General features: G+C 37.6%; 1 protein-coding gene across 1 annotated transcript in view; it reads right to left on the bottom strand.

The window, feature by feature from the left end:
* Positions 1–571: 571 nt before the first annotated feature.
* NUP35 (nucleoporin 35) overlaps positions 572–21,977 on the bottom strand; it is a 31,317-nt gene continuing 9,911 nt past the window's right edge. The window contains exons 4-9 of the mRNA XM_019661180.1: positions 21,318–21,378; positions 7,672–7,813; positions 5,001–5,070; positions 4,095–4,223; positions 2,886–3,050; positions 572–1,223 (exon numbers count right to left, since the gene is read on the bottom strand). Coding sequence (XP_019516725.1) covers positions 1,146–1,223; positions 2,886–3,050; positions 4,095–4,223; positions 5,001–5,070; positions 7,672–7,813; positions 21,318–21,378 — 645 coding nt within the window. The 3' untranslated portion in view covers positions 572–1,145. The remainder of the gene's footprint in view (positions 1,224–2,885; positions 3,051–4,094; positions 4,224–5,000; positions 5,071–7,671; positions 7,814–21,317; positions 21,379–21,977) is intronic.

The following is a 21,977-nucleotide window of genomic DNA, read 5'->3' as shown; positions in this document are numbered from 1 at the left end:
ATCTAATTAGTTCTCTCTAGATCTAACTTCTAGGATATGGGGTAAACGAGAAAACAATCAACCAAATTCCTTCTATGGGACACTACAGGAAACTCATATGGTTCCTTGAACAAGTCATGGTGTGTTGGATGGGGGGAAGGGAGGAGAAATTAATTTAGATTTCAAAACACTTCAAAGACAAAACAACCAAATAAACGTATGCACTGAGACTTAATAGTGATTGGAATAAACCAAGCATAAATACATTTGAGACAACTGATAAATTTTTGAATGGACTGGATATTACATATTAAAAAACCATTATTAATTCTGTTAGGTGTGATAATGACACTAACTACATAATGAAATGTTGGTTTTAGATATATCAAGTATTTAGATTAAAATGACATCACATTTGAGATGCTTTAACAAAATAAAAGGGGGAGAGAAGAAACAAGTATAACAAATATTGGTGGTTATTAAAGCTGGATTACAGATATATGGAGGTTCATGACATATTTTCTCTATTTCAGCAACCACTTAGAACTTTTTGTAATAATAAAATAAATTACTCTTTCAAAAAAACATTGAATACATATAATTGACAAAGTTTATTAACAAGAACTTTAGTAGGTTTTTAAAAAGATTGTTTTGGCATAAGACTGCTGAAAGATGACAATCTATCATAGGACATATACAAACAAGGATAATTACAATATTAAATACTATCTAAATTAAAAGGCCATAATTCAAATTGTTAATTATAATCTTTGTGTCTTGTTAGATGCAGGTGTATAAGTTACCGTCCATGAAATTCACCCTACCAACTCATGAAGACTACACAACCTCACTGAAAACTCAATTATATGATTTACAGTAATCAATGCTGAGTTTTTTGTGCTTAAGCATGCACTACCACAGAAAGCATAAAATCCTAATTTCAGGGACTTTTTCTTTCTTTAAACCATATCTCAGGCATCTTTTAAAGTGCAAGCTAAAATATGCTGTCTCCTTAAAGAAAAAGGCTTCTAAAGGAAGTATGAGATAGCTATCCAATACTGCCAGGAGTGGTTATACAACTAACCCAAGGAAAACGGCAGTACTCTGCTAACTGTTAGAATGTAGCAGCATCCTCCTTTGTAGTTGAGTTCTCAGCTTTCATTATACTACCAGCCGAACATGTACTCCATTGCTTTAGATACAAGACTTTCATCTTTTTTTGGCGTTTGTCTGTCGGAAATGACCTAGTGAAAAAACACATAATTGTTAGGTTATGGTTTCTTCAGTGTCATAGACAATTCTAGAATTAATGGCTGATTTAAAAGAGCCAAACACTAAAATGCACTTGTAGAACTAAATTGTATATTTAAAGATTAAAATATGCCTTTAGTTAGAACATCTTTATGTAGTTAAAAATGATAAAATCTTATTCCTTTGGCAAGGCAAATTACATCTACTCCTTAAATTAGGAAACTGAAAAAACAACACAAAAGCTACAACAGATGAAGCTTTAAAATATTAGTTTAAAAGAAACTAAAGGAAGAAAATAGAGTTCTAGAATGACCTCCGAATTTCAGGGTAAGTCAAAAGACTAAACTGTTGCTACCTGCACGACTACAGCATGGCTCTTAGTTGCTGTTTCAGGACCCATGTCTGTAGCTAGGCAAGTTCAGAACTCCTGCCTACTTAATTAGGGGACAATAGCTGAATGAGAGTCATTAATACTTTTACCATTCTTCATTGAGTATAATAAACTTTTCCTTTAAGCTTTTTTGAAATAAGAAGTTCTAAAATGTGAACTGCTCAGTGTTTTCTTTTGATAACCAAAGGCTACTCCCACCCTAGGTTCTTCATTTGTGATACCATCAGATTTAGCTGTCAATTTAATAGGATTTTTTTTTTTTTTTTAGCTGAGCCATTCTGCCACCTGTTGGCAGCTCAGCAGCAGCTCAGCTCGGGCTGCAAATCGAACCAGCAACCCTGTTGCTCAGAGCTCGCACTCTTGAGCAAGCTCTTAACTAACTGAGCCACTCGGCCGGCCCTTAACAGGCTTTTTAATATTCCTTCATGCCAGAGACATTCACAAGAGAAACTTTTTATATATGAAAATATAACTTAAAAACTAAAATACCTCTCAAAATGTTTTTTTAAAATAGCAAAGAAATTTTTCAAAAATTCAAGATAAGTTTCCAACTGACCAAAATTCTAATTTTTAAAATAGGACATTTAAGAATATAAAGTTTAGGGCCGGCCGAGTGCCTCAGTTGGTTAAGAGTTAACTTAAGAGCGAGAGCTCTGAGCAACAGGGCTGCTGGTTCACTTCTCACATGAGCCAGTGATGCTGCGCCCAAACTAAGCTGCTGCTGAGCTGCCAACAGGTGGCAGGATAGCTCAGCTGGTGAGAGCACATGCTCCTAACAAGACTGCCTGTTTGATGGTGGGCTATGCCTGTCCGCAACTAAGGCTGAACTTGGCACCTTGAGCTGAGCTGCCGCCCAGAGGCCTCAGTGGATAGAGCATGCGCTCTTAACAACAAGGCTGTTGGTTCAATTCCTGCATGGGATGATGGCTATGCCCACCCGCAACTAAGATTGTAACACAGCACCTTGAGCTTAGAGGCCACAAGCTACCTACATGCAATCAGATGGCGACTGGCGTCCTCCACAACTAAGATTGAACAACAACAACTTGGCTGGTCTCCTTCCCCAATTTCCCAACACTGTTCCCCTCCCCCAATTCCCCAATTTAAAAAAAAAGAATATAAAGTTTATAGGTTTCACCAAGGCAATCACTTAAGTAGGAAATATTTAATGGCATACAAATACAAATCAATCCAATGATAAAGTTAAACATGCTATGCACTTCAGCCTTTAAAGTACCTTCTTTATATCCAATCTTTAAAATACCTGATAGTCACTAGTAGAAGCTTTGTATGCTGTAGCAAGAGGTCTCATGGTAGAAATCCTGGGAGTACTTCCAGGTTGGGTTGGTGTGCCTAAGGTTCTGATTGGTGGTGTAAAGGCTAGAGATGAAGATGGTAAAGCACACCTGTCACTGTTTTCCATAACACTCTAGAGAAACAAAGATAGAACAACTTCTGTTTCTAAACATAATGCATATTACCCAATATTACATGCTCCTTACAAAGAAAACTTTATTAAAAGACTTTATTTGATCTAATTAATTTTTAAAATAATTTTAGGCTTGAAATATACACTTAGCTAGCACTTGCGATCTAATGTTCAGCCAAAAATCTAACTTCAGTGACCTCAAACATCCTCAAGCCAACTACAGGCTCACAAGGTTAAGAATCTCCTTAACAAACACTATGGAAAATCAGCTAGAAAGAAAAAGGATTCTTGGGTAAATGGGGAGAAGGGAAAATCAAAGTCCAGTGCTACATAGTACCCAGTAACCCCTAATACTCATCTAGCCTCTGCAAATACCTGGAACAGCACAACATAATAATTACATGACTACACAGCCATCCTAGATTATGAGAACAGGAGCCCTGTCTGCTTTGGGCACTACTGTGTACATGGCAAGCACCAAGTACAGTTCCTGGTAGGTAGTTCACATTTATTTACTACAAAGAATGACTGACGATTTTAAAGCCACAAAGGAAAGTTTACATTGTGCTCAGAATTGTTTTATAAGCATATAAATATATAATTTTTAAATATCTTAAAATAGAAATAATAAAAAGCTCCAGCCATTTAAGTGAACTCTCATGTGAAATAATTCATTCTGAATAGCACCATTCCTTTAAAGTACTTAAAAATATCTGATGCTGCTTTGCACAAGAAAGACAGTGGGTTAGAAGTTATGAGACCTAGAATTGAGGCCTCGCCTTTAACAACTCTGGATAAGTTACGTAAGTCCTCTTGAACTCATCCTTATATGTAAAATGAAAGGGATAGATTATTTCTCAATTTTGAAGTCTGTGACTAAACATCTTTTGCTTTCCACAAAAGGAGTATTATAACATTATCACATTTTACAAACTAAGAAAAAGAGGCATAGCGAAGCAAAGTGACACAACCACCAATGTCAATACTTAGACTTAGGCTCTTCATATAGATTAAGCTATTTTCCTTATGTCAGCAATAACTTACTTTATCTATGCATGGTTTCACACCAATCATGATGGACTCTCCAAAAATCCTCCCATCTTTGCTTAAGGCTTTCCGGGCCTGCAGTTTAGACTGATAACGAATATGCATCCAATTTCCTGTGTTAGACATCTGCAAAGAATAAAGTTGTCTCTTACCATACAAAATACCTGATGAATTACATTAGAAAATAAAAATATATGAAGATAAATCTGCTCCCACTTTTTATTTGATGCCCCGTAAAAAGCTAGATAGTAGGATTCAACCAAAGTCCCATTTAACAATTTCAATAATCTCTATCTGGCTCTCAACTCTCTAACACAAGGAATATGTGGCAAATATTCTCTGAAAGTGAAGTAATTCTCAGAAGATAAATAATTGTTTCTAGTAAAAAGGTCTTATCAACACTTGCTATAAAATTTTTTAAAGCTATATACATCAACTTGATATTGTGTAGGAGTTAAATAAGCCAATCTCTAATAATAAAAAAATGCTGTTATTTATAACTTATGCAAAGTAAGACAATTTTCTTCAAAGAGCTCTATAAGCTATAAAGCCCTAAGAACTCTATGAGTCTGGAACTTCTCCCTTTTTCTTTATCCACAATAAAAAAAACTCAAATTGGAAAATAGTAGAATAAAATTATGCATAATCTATCTTTTTTAAGAGACTGTAAACTAATTTTAAAAAGGGGAGGGGGGAAAGCCTGAAACACTCATTCTCTTTCTTATTTTCTCTCTTTATCCCTTTTTGACAAATACTATGCAACTTCCAGACTCCAATAGGCACATTCTATGAAAACCTTTTAAAAAAAGGAAATTCAGACAAAATTCAGCAACAAAGTTTCCCTCAATTCATAGCTTATCTTTCCTCAGGCTAAACCTGGAATTGAAAAGAATTAAGCCTTACCACATGTTTTAAGATATTCCCATACTGTGCAAATTGTAATAATATATAGGAAGCAGATGCTTGAGGAAACCTGAAAAAAGAGAGTTGCCCAGTCATCTTCCACAATAAATATGAATACAAATTACCATGCTTACAAGTGTTTCAAGATAAATTCCTCCCAACTGTCCAGAAAAATAGAAGATCCTTGATCATAATGTTTTCCCCTATATCAGCTAAATCTATCATTGCCTTTCACCCAAAGGCAAACGTATTAAAGTTAGTTTTGAATCAGCCATTCTATTCAATCCCTAGATTCTACCCCTGAAATCTCTGAAATTCCACTCTCACTGCATTATCACAGTCCTTAGAAAAGAACTATGAAGTTGCAGTTCTGTATATAATTTTTTTGCAAGGGTGTGTGTGTGTGTGAGAGAGAGACAGAGAGAGAGAGAGAGAGAGAGAGAGAGAGAGAGAGAGAAATATTTAGGTATACTAAAGTTAGTGAAAGGGAAATAATTTTAAATTATATAGTCATATCATTATACATTACGCACCATCAGAAAATTCATATTTAGTCCTAAAAAAATTAAAGTCAGTATCAGTATCAATGATATAGAAACATTTAAAAGGATTTTACCAATATTTTAATAGCCATATACTCTGTATGGGAAAATTCTAAGTGATTTACTTTCTTCTTTACGAAGTTCTGTATGGTTTGAATATTTTACAAGACATTAGTACTTATATAGTCCAAACAATAAATCCATTTTCAATTTGAAAATCTACAGAGAGCTCCCTTAACCAGTAACTTCAGTTACCTAGGTTACAACCCTTTAAAAAAAAAATCTAAGTCAGAAAAATAAATGAGGAAGTCTGCACATTAAAATCTATGTGAGCAAAATACTCACTGCATTCAAGACTGGAATTTTACTTTATGTTATATAAGCTTGAATATAAAATTTCTAACCCCAAAGAAAAACAACAAATGAGGCAGGGTGCCTAACAAAGCAGAGCTAAAGAAAATATAATATAAATGAAGGGGAGAAATAATGGCTGCAAGTGAAGGACATACTTGAGAAATAAAACATAATTCTAAGACTCAGAACGACTTTGAATAGAAACATTCCAATATCCTGTAAAAGAATCATCCTAAGACAATGAATGATTTCTCATAATGATGCTGAATCAGCAGGAAAAGTTAAATTATCGAAGAAATAACATATATATTTTAGATGTACTTTCCTATAAATTATCAAAATATTGTATCCCTTAGAAAATGTTTCAGTTCTTGCAATTAAACTCATAAAGAGGGTTACGAAAAAATAAAATCAACAGAAAATAAATAGCTGGGAACGTGTATGCCTTAAAAAAGAAGAGAAGGACTAACAGGAGTACTTCAAGTAATTTAATCAATTCCTAAGGAATCTTAAAAGTGACACCATTACTACTGAGCCTAAAAAACAGACTTGGGAACAGACATCCAAATTCAAAAACATACAGCCATTCAGGAGAGGATACAAAAAATTTGTGCGCGCGCGCACACGAGTAACCAGCCCAACTGCCATGGATAAAGGGCTGAGTGTGGGCTTTCCACAAAACAAGAGAAAGCAATGATCCTGCTTTTTACCTAAACAGAATCAGTTACACACACATATTGAATCTACCTGGAAGATTACACAAAAAATAGGTGGCAATTATTGCTTTAAAGGGGAGAAAAATTGTAGCTGGGGAAAAAGTGGGAAGGAAAACTTCCCACAGTATATTCTTATATATTCTTTTGAATTTTTAACTTTTAAATACACTGAATATATGAAGTCCACTAACATTTACTGTGCATTATTCTTCCTTCAAGGAGCTCATTCTTGTATTTTTTATTCTTATATGTTTTACTCCCAAACTAAATATGGTTAGGTCAAATATCAGTAATGGCATATAACACTTTCAGAAACAAATCTTATGTAAGAGCTTAAAAAATCAGAAGACCTGAGTTTTTGCTGAAGCTTTACTAATAACTAGATGTAAACCTCTAACTAAATCTATCTATACCTCTGTTTCCTCATCTGTAAAGATGCAGTATCTCTAAGATGCTTTAAAGTGCTTTTTTGATATAAAAATCTATTCAAAATACATCTAGGCCAGTCATGCACAATTTCTATTAATAATTAATATCCTGTGACTAGAAAATATATATACTTGTAATATAGTATATGTCACATAGTATAACCTGTGACAAGTATATATACACAAATCAATTTGTTAGGTCCAAAATGGTTAAGCCCACCATAAGCAGAGAAACAATCACTAACCAGAAAAAGGAGCTTCCTAAGTCTAAAGGAGCAACTCTGTTTCAATATCCAGCAAATATGCTCAAGAGAAAATAATCTGAGAAGAGGCAAACAGATAGATGAAAAAAGTACACACAAATATTGAACACTGGTTAATAACATGCATGCTGAAGTGTCAGAGTGATCTGTACTGACGTCTACAATTTACTCTGAAATATACCAGTAACAAAAAAGAATTAATGGAACATAAAATAAATGTAGCAAATATTAAGTGTAGAATCTAGGTGGTGGGTATATGGGAATTTGCTGTGCAATTCTCTTAATTTTTTACAATGTTTGATAATATTCATTATAAAATGCTGAGGAGGATTATTTTCTTAACATGGGAAATGATCCAGAAACCTTACCCGAACACAGTCACCCATGTGTCATCGAGGTGATCTTCAGAAGTCAGCGAATCTCCTTGAGTATAAAAAGGATCCAACTGGGCAGGAGATAATGTTGTCTTTCGTGGTTGACCAATGTTTGCCGGACTAAACATACTTTGTCCTATATTACGATATTTAATAAGTTAGTCACCAATATAAACATCTTGGTTAACTTTAAATCAAAGCTTTTAGTTTTAAATGGAAAAGTATATTAAAAGTTGGCAATTGCATAAATAGCTTAAAATATACAACTGTAATCGAATTATAATTTTATAGTACCATACAATTTGAGAAGTCATTGATAATTGAACATAAGTAATGATTTTGGAAATGTTTTATTAACTCCCAGTTGAACCTACACCAGAAGGATCTCCAGTCAACCTCAAAGACTTCTGCTGGGTTCATCTTCCAAACCTACAACTTTCATCAGGGCACCTCTGCCTTAAAAATATTCAGTAACTGCTTATTACCCACAGAACAAAATCCAAATGCCCTGGCCTCCACAATGTAGTTCTATCCTTGTGTTTCTAGTCGGCCACTAAAAGGTCTCTACTCTAACCCCTAAGACGAGAATGCAGTTTTCTTTTATTCAGGTCATTTTTATCTTAAGTGTCTGATTCTGTCCTTTCTTTTCTTAACCTTCAGTAGCAGCTACCAACTAATGAGTATTCTTTGTGTCCAACATGCCAAGCTAAGTACTTTACATGTTCCTATTATCTCAGAGGCAGTGTCCTACTGGGTCCACACACTTGTGAGCAGCAGAGAAATTTTTCTTTGGTCTTTGGAGTAGTTGTAATGATTTACTCATAAAGAAATATTTTGGGACCAGCTGAGTGGCTCGTTGGTTAAGAGTTGGCTTGGGAGCACGAGCTCTGAGCAGCAGGGTCGCCGGTTCGGATACCACATGGGACAGTGACACTGCCCTCTACAGCTAAGATGGTGAACAAGAGCTCGATCTGGAGCTGGGCTGCCATGAGGCGACGGCGTAGGCTGCAGTGGAGATGGCTGGCAGCCGGCGAGAGCTGCCGTAAGCTGCCATGGGCAGCCGTCCAATGGCTGGCGAGCAACTGCCTCACCCGGAAAGAGGGCAATGGCAATACCAACATGGGCCAGTGAAATGACGTCCTCCACAACTAGACTAAAGAACAATGGGACAGCAACTTGTCTGTTCCCCTTCCCCGATTCCCCAGCACTGTTCCCTCCCCCAATTCCCTAATAAAATCTTTTAAAAATTTTTTTCAGCACATAAATATGTGCATCATTCTAGGTATCTAAGATACTGTAGTGAACGAGCTAGACTTTTAAAAAAAACCTTAATGGGGCTTAAATTCTAGTGGAAGAGACAAATAAATACCTAGTATGTTAGAAAACCCTATAGAAAAAAAATTGAAGCAGAGAAGGGAGATAAGGAGTGTGTATGTATATATGTCAAAGGGTTTCATTAAAAAAAAAAAATTTCACTGGAGTGACACTAAAACAAAAACCTGAAAGAGATGGGAGGTAAGCCACGACAATATCTGAAGATGTGACTATTAGGTGCAGAAAAAAGCGAGTATGAAGGCCCTGAGAAAGGACACGCCTGGTGTTTGAAGAACAGCAGGAAGGCCAGTGTTTATACAGTAAGGAAGGAGTTTTGTGGTCAGAACTCGTTTATGAACACAGAGAGGTAACAAGATGTCAGACCATGAAAAAACTTTGCAATCCACTGTAAAAACTTTGGCTTTGACCTGAAATGATTTGGAAAGCCAACAGTAACTTGTGAGCAAGGACGAGGTAACAGGACTGAAATTTTGAAATGATAATGAACAGTAGCATTTCACTAAGTACTAATAACACCATTCTTTACATGTATAATTTTATTTAATTCTAACAACCTTATATGATAAATCCTATTAGTAGTTCCATTTAGCAAATTAGGAAACAGAGTATGTTAAATAACGTCCATAAGGGAAGCTGGAATTACTCTTAGTTAGTAATCTAGTTATAACACCTATAATCACTACAGCAGCAGTTGTACACGTATGGCCTGTAGATCCTGGGCTCCCAAAGAACTTCTCATGGGATCAGCCAAGTCAAAATTATTTTCTTAATCGTTTAAGGTTTCATTTGTCTTTTTCACTCTCACTCACTCATGAGGGTACACCAGACTTTTCCAGAGGCTATCTGATGTGATTCAATCAGTTCAGGTTGAACACAGAAGCAGATACGAGAATTCAGCAGTATTTTAAGCCAGACAGTAAGATTTGAAAAACAGGGCCAGCCGAGTGGCGTGCTGGTTAAGAACTGGCTTGGGACGCCAGAGGGCCCCGGTTCGGATCCCATATAAGCGGGCCAGTGACACTGCCCTCCACAGCTAAGATGCTGAACAACAGCTCAACCTGGAGCTGGGTTGCCTTGAGTCGCCGGCGACGGCGTATGGGTTGCCATGGGCTACTGCGTGTAGCCAGCAGCCAGCGTGAGCGGCCAGCAGCCACAGTGAGCGGCTGTCCAGAAGCCGGCGATTGATCTGCCTTGCCCGGGAAGAGCGCAATGATGGTGCCAACTTGGGCCAGTGAAGCAACGTCCTCCACAAGTAGACTAAAGAACAAAACGACAGCAATTTGTCTGTTCCCCTTCCCCCAATTCCCCAGCACTGGTCCCATCCCCCACAATTCCCCAAAAATCTAAAAAAAAAAAAAAGCTGCTAATAGAGTAGATCTTAAATGCTCTCACCACAAAAAAGAAAAGGTAATTAGGTGCTAGTGAACACTATGGTCATTTTGTAATATATGAGTGCATCAAATCAACAAATTGTATACCTTGAACTTACACAATGTTTTATGTCAATTTTATTTCAATAAACCTGTAATAAATAATGTTAGTTTTCCTTAGTTATACCCATATATTAACCTGTAACACAAGACTTATCTATAATTCCAAGAATCAAATGCAGCAGCAGCAGACAAGAACTCAAAATAACTGTTTTAACAATATGTAACTTCAATATAAATGATGCACTTGGTACAATTATTCTTTTGTATTAACACCACAAATATATTCAGAGTCAAGTCTAAAGGACTTCTAGGAATGATGAACATCTCTTACCTCCAAACAGTGCCAAACCAAAACTACACCCTCAACAGAATCAAAAGTTAAAAGACTCCATCAAGTAAATACTACAATGCAACAATGTGATTTTGACTAAAGAGAAAAAATATATATATGGTCACCTAAGGATTTCAGAATTCTTAACTCTTTAAGTATGCCATACAACTTGAACCCCTTTTACTTCATTTGGACTCAAATTTAGAAACCAAAATTCATCTAATTTAACCTATTTATGTAGCCTTTCCTTCAGAAAAAATGTTTCAGATCACCTCAGATTTATTAGACTTATTAAAGAATCTAACTTTTACCTGACTTTTAAAAGTGAGTTCATGTTTGATAAAAGAGAATACAAAGTAAATCACTGAAATGAACGTCAAACTGCATCCATGCTATAATACATTTAACAATTCTTTTTCCTCATCCTCACAGATGCATTTAATTGGTACAACACATTTCTAAAATGAGGCTGATTTAAAATGAAACACTCCATTTTGACAAGTGTCTGCTTATCAACTAACTTATCAACCAGCCCTTTAGGAAGTAAGCACACACACAAAACCTACTCAAATAAATTTAGTTCTTACTACAAAGACATGCCTTTAACACACAAACAATAGTAAAAGGCATTTTAGTATAAAATCTGAAGCCAATTCAAATTTTTTAGGTTCTGTATTAACATTAAGAAGGTAAAATTTAGCTATGTTACATCATGTAATAACCTTCAAGCAAGAAATTAAATGAAGGTTCAAAAAGAGACAACCATTATGGCCTTTAAAAATAAAATTAAATCTCAAACGAATAAGCAATCTAATTTTTGCCCTGTCAACTGCTCAGAAAAACATAATTACTTATACATAATCTAAAACTATTTACATAAATTTAGCATAATTGGCCCCCGCCTTTTTAATGTTTAATTGCTCCACTGATTCTACTTCCTTTCAATCAGACTTCTGGTACCCACATGCTATGCTTTGTAAGATGAAAATAAAGTATACCTATCAAAACAACATCAAATTGGACTCTAATGTGTCTCCCTTGGTAAATCACCATTCAAACACAAGATCAGATTAAAGTGGTGGGCAAAAGACCTTATTACTCTTTATGAAAACATCCTCAATTAAAGAATAGAGTCAATTATTTCAAAATAGACCACTGGCCTAAATGAAAACTACAGAGATTGAAAGAGTGGTCAATTTTAAACAAATACATGGCATACAAAACTTGGGAAAAAGAGGTTGGAGGCAGTGTTTTTTACCTTTTTACCAGGAAACAAAGTAGAACAATGTATAACAAAGAATTTGGCCTTAGCCCAAAGAGAAGTCTGGACTTTGGCAGGTTCCTGAGAGGGAACCTCTAAACCCTAGGAATTTCCCTAGCAATAGGAGTGTTTTTGTTATTCACAGCATGCCCTCAAGTGAACTATATAGTTTGTTAACAAACTAATAGTTTATGACTCATGGTGGGGACAAGTCTCACCATAAAGACCAACCATGTGATAAAGAGACTGGAGCTTTGAGCCACATGATACCATCCCACCTCTGGGCACAGGAGGGGACTAGAGAGAGTTTAGCCATTTGATCAATGATTCAATTATATTTACATAATGAAACCACAATAAAAACTCTGGACATAGAGGCTCCAGTGAGCTTCCCTCGTTAGCAATACTCTGTGTAGTGCCATATATCAGTGTCATGAGGGTAATACATCATGGAAGCTTTGTGTTTGAAACTCTCCCAGACTTTGCCATATGCATCTTTCTTTAGCTCTAATTTGTATCCTTTTGCTATAAAACTGTAACTGTATGTATAGCACTTTCAGAGAGTTCTGAGTCTTTCTAGTAAATTACCAAACTAGGGTGGGTTTGGGAATCCCAAATTTATAGCCAGTAGGTCATAAGTGAGAGTAGCTCTGGGTACCCCCAATCTTGCAGCTGGCATCTGAAGTGAGGACAATCTTGTGGGGACTATTTCCTTACTGATTGTACCCAAAATCATATTGAACAATGGATATAACATCCAATAAAACATGGTTAGCTAAACACATATTAATTTCTAATCCCTTCAAACACCCAATGACAAGTCATTCTAGAAAGTCTCAGGTTTTGGAGACCACAGCAACTTTGAAAGGTGTAAAAGAGGCTGCTGGCTGAAATCAAGGAAGACTAGTTTAATATATGTATAATAAAGATGAGGTGGCAGGCCCCTCCTCATCTTAGGCATCCAGATGACTGTCACTCAGCCATTCTACCCCCAAGAGACCAAGGACTTAGTCTTCTCTGAGGAAAAGGAATCCAAATGGCTCAGGACTCAATGCGTCCAATCACAGTGGAGACCAACTGTAAGGAGATTTCTCCCATTCTGTATTCAGAATACCAGCTTAGACGTTAAGGCTGAATATTAAAGAATTCTTCTCTGGGGAAATTTAAAAGAAAAAAGACCTACATATGCTAAAATCAGATTTTTCCCTACAAAAATCTGGCTAACTGCCCAATCTCCTTACAGTGAAGCCCAGTAAGACACCCTCTTGCCACTAGTACCGATTCACACACATGCAGATTCCAAGTAGCTTTTTAGTGCCTCATTCAATAAATATGCCTCCAAGAAAGACAGAAGAGGTAGAAACAAACAAACAAACAAAAAACTACAAGAAAACAGACAATATTGTTACTGGCCAACCAAGCAGCACCCCACCACTGAGAAACTTTTAAATGTTCTTTCCTATAGAAATGTTAAGTATAGAAATATTAACTCTCCTCCCTAGTTCCTTGTTTTAGGCCCTGGCTTTGATTCCTCTTCTCACCAGTCTGTGAATGCTAGGCTAAAGATTGCTCCTAGCCTGAATCCTAGAATTCTCCTATCCCCCTGCTTCTTGATTGCTTTGTAAATCAGTTTCTGAATCCTAAACAATAGAAGTCTCCTACCCCTGCTTCAGATAACTACTTAAAAGCCTGTGACTTCCTAACATCTCCCAGGCCAGTAAACCCCGTTCTGGGCTCAGACAATTGATGCCACCTGAGTGACAGGCTGAATGGCCACAGGGCTCATTGAAAGCTAACAGATATATTAATTAAAATCTATTTTCCTCATTCAGGAACCTTGGGAATACAGAGGACACCCCAACAAGATTGCCAGTCACAACCAAAGAAGTCAACACAGTCTTCCAGGCCGAGTTCGAGACCCCTTCCTCTCATCTGAGATCAGCTAGGGCGAGAGTTCCGTGAATCCCCCAATAGGCAGGGACAGCTCTTTGCCTCTGCCCAGCAGGAAGCAGATACAGAAGAGGCCTCCTGTCCCTCAGCTTCCCATAGAGATTTTATGGGGATCATGTCTCTCAAGGGGAAGACAAAGCAGGCAGTTAGAGGCAGACACTGGGTCTCTGCATTCCTGCACGTCCCACAGGATGTGATCGCTAGGGTGACCATCCCTCTCCACCCAAAACTCCCCTTTGTATTGTAATTACCTACCTCGGCGGGAAAACAAATGGGTGCAGAATACCCAACTAGATCAAACCAGTCACTCGCACCTGCGCAATACCTCTTGTCAATTACAGGTGCCAATCGGACTCCTTCCCCCTTTTGACTGCTTCCTCCCTTGCTGACCGCTTCCTGCCTTTTTTGAGCCTTTTGGGCCACGCACTCCAAACTCTTTGACATGTACTATCTCTTAGAATAAACTACTTTTTCAATTACTTTACTCCGGCATCTCATTCAATTCTTTGCTGGAGTTGCCAAGGACCTGGACTTGGCGTCGAGAAGGGCCCACTCTCCGACAACAATATGAACAGGAATAAAAAAATAAAACAAACATTAATCTCACTGGTAAGATATTATACCCATGAAATAAGAACAGGATGCTACATTTTTAAGTATATTCAGAAAACAACAACAAAAAAGATTCCTGGAAATTAAAATGACAGAATAAAAAATTATTATATGAGTTGGAAGCTAAGATTGAGGATAACACTCAGGAAGTCGACTATACATATAAAAGAATGTAAGGGAGGGGCGGTCAGTTAGCTCATGTGGTTAGAGCACAGTGCTTAAAACACCAAGTTTGCCAGCGTGATCCCCACATGGGCCACTAAGCTACGCCCTCCACAACTAGATTGAAACAACTACTTGACTTGGAGCTGATGGTCCTAGAAAAACACAATTAGGAAAAAAAAAAAAAGAATGTAAGGGAAAAAAAGTAGAAAAGACTATACAGTGCTCACAATCAGAAGGAATTCCTGAAAAAGGGAACAAACAACAATAAAACAGAACACGAGCAATTACCAAACCAATACAGGGAAGTTTCCCAGAACTAAAGGTGTCTTATTTAAAGGATCCATTAATTAATCCCTAGCAAAACAAATAAAAAAGTCCCACACCAAGGCACATTTGTGAAATTAAAAACACTAACCATAGAGACACCTTAAATTTTTCAAACCCAGGCCACATACAAAGACTCAAGAATCATCGCTGCAAATGACTTGCACAGAACACTAGAAGCTAGGAGACAATGGAATGATGCCTCCAAAATTCTGATGTAAAATACTATCCCTGGCCAACTAGCAATTCAGTCTAAAGACAGGAAAAAAGCACTTCAGACAGGTCTTAAATTTCACTTCCCTAAAAGTCAAGCTTTCTTAGAAAACTACTCAAATATATTTCTTCACCAAAATGATGAAATAAACTAAGAATAAAACGTTATCTAGGAAAAATAGTTCAACTCTAGAAACTTGCTAAGGCAAGTCCTAGGATGATAGCTGTAACAGTAAACAGCCAAAAGAGAGACTAAGAGAGATGTTCTAAGTTTAAAACAAACAAAAAATGTGTTTGAAACTACATTTGAGCATTTTTAAAAAGATAGATACGTATCACAGCAACAGAATATTTGCTTGAAATAAAAGGAGCAAATGACAAAATTTTTTTCCAAATTGACAATTTGGAAAAAAGGGACAATTAACTAAAAAAAAATTAAAATTTTACAGAAAGGATAAATTATAATATATACTTGGTTCAGCACTGATAGTGTTTACATAGTAATAATATAAACACTGATCAAAGAATAGTTTGATATAATTGTATTCAGATAATGTGGCGAACATAAGATATCTTCAATTACCTTAAATACAGCAATAATAGAAACTGAAAATCAAGAATTAGCAATATAATCATATATGGCTAAGTAATGGCCCTCCAAAATGACTACATTTTAATCCCTGGAATCTCATCCCCAGATCCTTAATCCCTGGTACCTTACCTTATATGGCAAAAGGGATTTTGCATATGTGATTAAGGATCTTGAGATGGGACGATTATTCTGGTGGGCCCCCAATATACCCACTAGCGTCCTCATGAGAGAGGGAGGGAAATTTTACTACACACAGGTGATCTGATGGAAACAGAGATTGGAGTGATACACTTTGAAGATGAAAGAAGGGGCCACAAACCACAGGATACAGGTAGCTACTTGGAGCTGGGGGGCGGGGGTAGAAAAAAAAGGAATTCTTCCTAGAGCCTCCAGAAGGAACCCCCACTACCAATACCACCTTCGACTTTAGTCCAGTTAAATTGACTTTGGGCTTCTGGCTCCTAGAACTTTAAGAGAATAAATCTGAGCTGTTTTAAGCCACTAAATTTGTGATAATTTGTTATAGTGGCAATAAGAAACGAATATAGCATCTCATTTAGGAAGCAAATTCCAAAAGGAATAGCTCTAAGATCTGACCTGGTTAGTTCTGAAGGAATAAAGGTAAACACTGCTGCATTTCATTGTATTTAAGTATGATCTGACTTTTTAAACTATATTATTTTTACTAAAATGTAAAATATTACCCAAACTAAAACTACAGACCACTCAATGGTACTATGGCTAATCTGGCATGAACCTAAATAAATTTTGGCAACTAATTTTTAAAAGTCTATGTGGTAAGCAGAAAATGATTCCCCCAAAGATGTCCATGTCCTAATCCTCAGAAGCTGTGAATAAATTACTTTACACGGGAAACAGGAATTAAGAATGAAGACAGAATTAAGATTACTAATCATCTGGGCCAGCCGAGTGGCGCGATGGTTAAGAACTGGCTTGGGATGACAGAGGGCACCGGTTCGGATCCCACATATGAGGGCCAGTGACACTGCCCCTACGGCTAAGATGCTGAACAACAGCTCAACCTGGAGCTGGGCTGCCGTGGGGCGACGGTGTAGGCTGCAACTCGTGTGGCAGTGGGTTGCTATGGGCTACCGTGTGTAGCCAGCAGCCAGCGTGAACGGCCGTCCAGAAGCCAGCGACTGATCTGCCTTGCCCGGGAAGAGCGCAATGATGGTGCCAACTTGGGCCAGTGAAGCAACGTCCTCCACAACTAGACTGAAGAACAAAAGGACAGCAACTTGTCTGGTTCCCATCCCCCAATTCCCAAATTAAAATCTTTAAAAAAAAAAAAAAAGATTACTAATCATCTGATCTTAAATTAAGATTACCCTGGATTAACCCAGTAAATCTGACATAATCACAAGGGTCCATTAATGAGGAGGGAAAGGTGTCATATAAGGACTCAACTGGCCATTGCAAGATTTGAAGATGGTAGGAAGCCATGAACCAAGAATCCTGAGCAGCTACTAGAAGCTGGAACAGAAAAAAAAAAAGATTCTCCCCTAAAAGAATGCTGCCCTACCAATGCCTTGATTTCAGTCCATTGAGAATCATGTCAGACTTTGGACCTCCAGAATTTTAAAATAATAAATTTGAGTTGTTTTAAGCCACTAGCCTGTGATAACTTGTTTCAGCAACAGTAAGAAACTAATGTTGGGCCGGCCGAGTGGCTCATTGATTAAAAGTTGACTTGAGAGCGTGAGTTCTGAGCAGCAGGGCTGCTGGTTCGAATCCCACATGAGGGCCAGTGACTCTGCACCCTCTACAGCTAAGATGGTGAACAACAACTCGACCTGGAGCTGGGCTGCTGTGAGTCGCCGGCGACGGCGTAGGCTGCAGTGGGCTGCCGTAAGCTACTGTGAGTGGCAGGCAGCCAGCAAGAGCTGCCGTCCAATGGCCAACTGACTGCCTCACGCAGGAAGAGTGCAATGATCACAATACCAACATGAGCCAGTGAAGCAACATCCTCCACAACTAAACTGAAGAACAAGACAACAGCAACTTGTCTGTTCCCCTTCTCTGATTCCCCAGTGCTGTTCCCCTACCCCAACTCCCCAATAAAATCTTTAAAAAAAATAAAAAAACTAATGTAATCTAGAATAAGGTTGTGTTTACTCTAATTATTATTAAAGAAAAACTATGCTATACCAAGTTAGACACAAATATTCTAATCCTCTTGCATGACACTGGAGTGTCATTGCCTCAAAACACTATATACATATATAAATTTCCTATTTATGCTGTAACAAATTACCAAAAGCTGTGTGGTTTAAAACAACAGATATTTATTCTCTCCCAGTTCTGGAGGCCAGCTGTCCAGTCAAGTTTTCGGCAGGACCGAAAACCTGCAGAAGGCACTGCGGGAGAATCCACTGCTTGCCTCTTCTAGCTTCCGGTGACTGCTGGCATGTTTTGTTGTTCACTGGCTTACGGCCACATCACTCCCATCGTTGCCGCAGTCATCACATCACCTTCTCTGCATGTCTCTCCATTCTGTCAGGTTTCTCTCTGCCTCTCTCTTCTAAAGACACTTATAACTGGATTTAGGGACAACCCAGGCAATTACCAGAATTAACTTCCCCTCTCTCCTTAACTGTCTAAAAACTCCTTGAAAGCTCCTCTCAAGATCCTTAATCTTATATTTTGGTCACCTACTAATATTCACAGGTTCCAGGTATTAGGATGTAGACATATACTCTTGGGGCCACCATTTAACTCACTAATAACTTAAATCCATCAATCTATTCAGACAACAAACATTGACTGAGGTCCATTTATGCCCAGTTCTGTGACTTACCTGCCATTTGCTCTTTGAAGATGGAAGGGGAACCACAAGTCAAGGAATGAAAGCAGCCCCTAAAAGCTGGGAACAACCTCCATGTGACAGCCCGCAAAGAAATAGGTACCTCAGTCCTACAACCACATGGAACTAAATTCAGCCAACACCATGAATGAGTATGGAAGCACTTTATCCCCAGAACTTCCAGAAAGGAACACAGCCCTACTGACACTGAGCTCTAAAGCAAAAAACCAAGCTGTCCCCAGACACCTGACCTACAGAAACTGCGATAATAAATTTGAGTTGTTTTAAGCCACTAAACTGGTGGTGATTTGTTATGGTAGCAATTTAAAAGTAATGCAGATTTTGGTCTCAAAGGTAGGGTGCTGCTGTAACAAATAATTAAAAATGTGGAAGTGGCTTTGGAAGCGGATGAAGGCTGAAAGAAATGTGAGGAGTGTGATAAAGCCTACATCGCCTTGAGCGAACTGAAAGTAGAAATCTAGACTTTGAGGACACAGCCAGTGAGGATTCCTGACTGAAGAAATCTGGATTTGAAGGATGGAAAGATCCAACTTGTCACTGGATACTGCTTTTCTTATTTATTCTGACATCTGCCTAATGTACTATTTAGTACATTTTGTTGTAAAGATTTTATTGGGGAATTGGGGAAGGGGAAGAGTGTTGGGGAATTGGGGAAGGAGGACTGCCAAGTTGTTGTCCTTCAGTCTTAGTTGTGGAGGGCGCAGCTAGCTCAGAGCCAAGTCCAGTTGCCATCCGGCCGCCCATCGGCAGCTTGCAGCTGCTCAGCTCGGGCACAGCTCACTGGCCCATGTGGGAATCGAACTGGCAACCCTGTTGCTTAGAGCTTGCACTCTTAACCAACTGGGCCACACGGCCACCCCCCTAGTACATTTTGCTTTATACATTTGTTGACTTGGTTCATTTGAAATCTACTCTCTTGCTATTATTTTTGTTCCATATTTGTGTTGTTGTTGTTCCTCGTTCCCTCCTTTCCCTCCTTCCTTTGTATCTAAGCCACCACCATCTCTCATCTGGATTAATGCAGTAGCCTCCTTTCTGGTCTCCCTGCTTCCACCCTTGCCCTCTCCCCAAAGCTTATTCTCATCACAGCAAGTCTCATTCTATTTGTTTTCCCCCATTTCTGGGTAAGAACCAGTTTTACAATGATTTATTGTACAAGGCCCTGTAATATCGGCCTCCAATACCGCTCTCATCTCATTTCCTACTATTCTCCCCCTCACTCACTCCATTTCACACTTGCCTTCTTACTGTTATTTGAACATCCCAGACACACTCCCACCTCAGTACCTTTGTACTTGCTAGTTCCTCTAGCTAGAACACTTTCCCTACTTCCCTTACTTAGTTCCAGTTTTTGACCAAATGTTACTTTCTCCTCAACTATCTGTAGTAAGCAGAATAATGGCTCCCCCAAAATGGCCACGTTCATATCCCTGGAACCTGGGAATATGTTACATTACATGGCAAAGGAGAATTAGGTTGCAGGTGGAATTAAAGCTGCGAATCAGTTGCCCTTACAATAGGGATATTATCCTGGATTACCCAGAAGGGACCGATGTATCCACAGGGGTCCTCACAAGAGAGACAACACAACTACAGAAGAATCATTAGAAAAATGCAAAGTTACTGGCTTTGAAGATGGAAGAAGGGGACCACAAGCAAAGGAATGTGAGCAGCCGCTAGAAGACGGAACATTCAGGAAAACAGATTCTCCCCTGGAGCCTCCATAAATTAACACAGCTTTACGAATGCCTTAAGTTTAGCCTACTGAGACCCGTTTTAGATGTCTCACCTCCAGAACTGTAAAATAATACATTTGTATTATTTAAGCCACTTTTAAGTTTGTGGTCATTTTTTATCGTAACAATAGAAAACTAACACACAACCCTATTCAAAACTATATAAGCCCTCACTTCCTATTCCCTCTTGCTGCTCAATTTTCCTCCATAAAATGTATTACCTTCTAACAAACTTTATAATTTACTTATTTTATTTATAAATGTAAATTCTGTAAATAAATGTAAGCTCCATAAAGGCAAGGGTTATCTATTTTGTTCAGTTTCTCAGGGCCTGCTATAAGGTTAAATGCTCAATTATTTGCTGAATGATCACTTGATAGATTATAAATATATGAATATGTAAGAAGAGTGGTATTAATGATGATGCTGATGGTAATAAAAAAAATACCATTAATCTTTAAAAATATCTAGATATAATCAGTGACTATTTGTAGTCAATGACAGTTATATCTATGCATTAATATCTCTCAAAACACCTTTATTAATCAGTCTCCATAATCTTCCCAATGGCAACAGCTCTTTTTTACCACGATTTTTAATAACTCAGGAGACGCTAGTATATAATTTTTTGTAATTCTTAATATTTTGAGAGTATCACATCTTATCTTTAAATGCAGAAATCAATATACAAAGTATTTCCTTCCTGAACGAAACTACTGACATTTGAGAACATCTCCAAGTTTGGAAAAAAAAAAAAAAAACTGGCAATTATCCAAGAAGGTCTTATATTATCTTCATTCAAAGAGTAGAGAGCAGTCTTTGGTGTTAAAAGGCATTGCTTACCTGTTCCAGGAGTAGTTGTTGTAACTCCAACAAGAGGACTCTGCATTACTGACATGTTTGGCTACATAAAAACAGAAGAAAATGTTAAGGTAAAAATGAAAAGTTCTACCAATAACAGAAACACAACAGGTATTGAATAGCTTCATTCAACAGACAACTGAATGTCTACCAGGTACTTGAGATGCCTATAATTAACTCACAATCAAAGAGTGTTCCCTAACTTTTTTTTTTTAAGTTGAGCAGTATTAATCTAAAACATGCTAGGCCCTTGGCATCTTATTTGTTTAAAATAGTTAAAGTTACATTAGGTTAAAAGACATCATTTTTAGTAGAACGTAACACTGCTATTTGGTTTTTGTTCCTAAGGTACAATATTTGAAATAACAGAAATAATGGTGATTCTTCAAACCACCAAGCTCACATAGAAAAATAGAAAAGACGATGAAATTTTATTTTTAAACATTTACAAACCATGAAATACTACAGATTCAAATCAATCTATACAATAAAAAACAGCATACCTCTGCCTCTACTAGTAGAAAGCTACAAAGAAACTTATCAATACTAATTCCTTTAAACGTGATACAATTAAAGATTAAAGTAAAAGTCCTTCTATAAACAAAGATAACAGTATCAAATCAAGAATGACACACTCTGGGC

The sequence above is a fragment of the Hipposideros armiger genome, unplaced genomic scaffold (genome assembly GCF_001890085.2).
Source record: "Hipposideros armiger isolate ML-2016 unplaced genomic scaffold, ASM189008v1 scaffold_338, whole genome shotgun sequence".
NCBI classification, from domain to species: Eukaryota; Metazoa; Chordata; class Mammalia; order Chiroptera; family Hipposideridae; genus Hipposideros; species Hipposideros armiger.
Note: the sequence above shows the minus strand (reverse complement) of the source record. Positions and strands in the feature narration are given on the sequence as shown.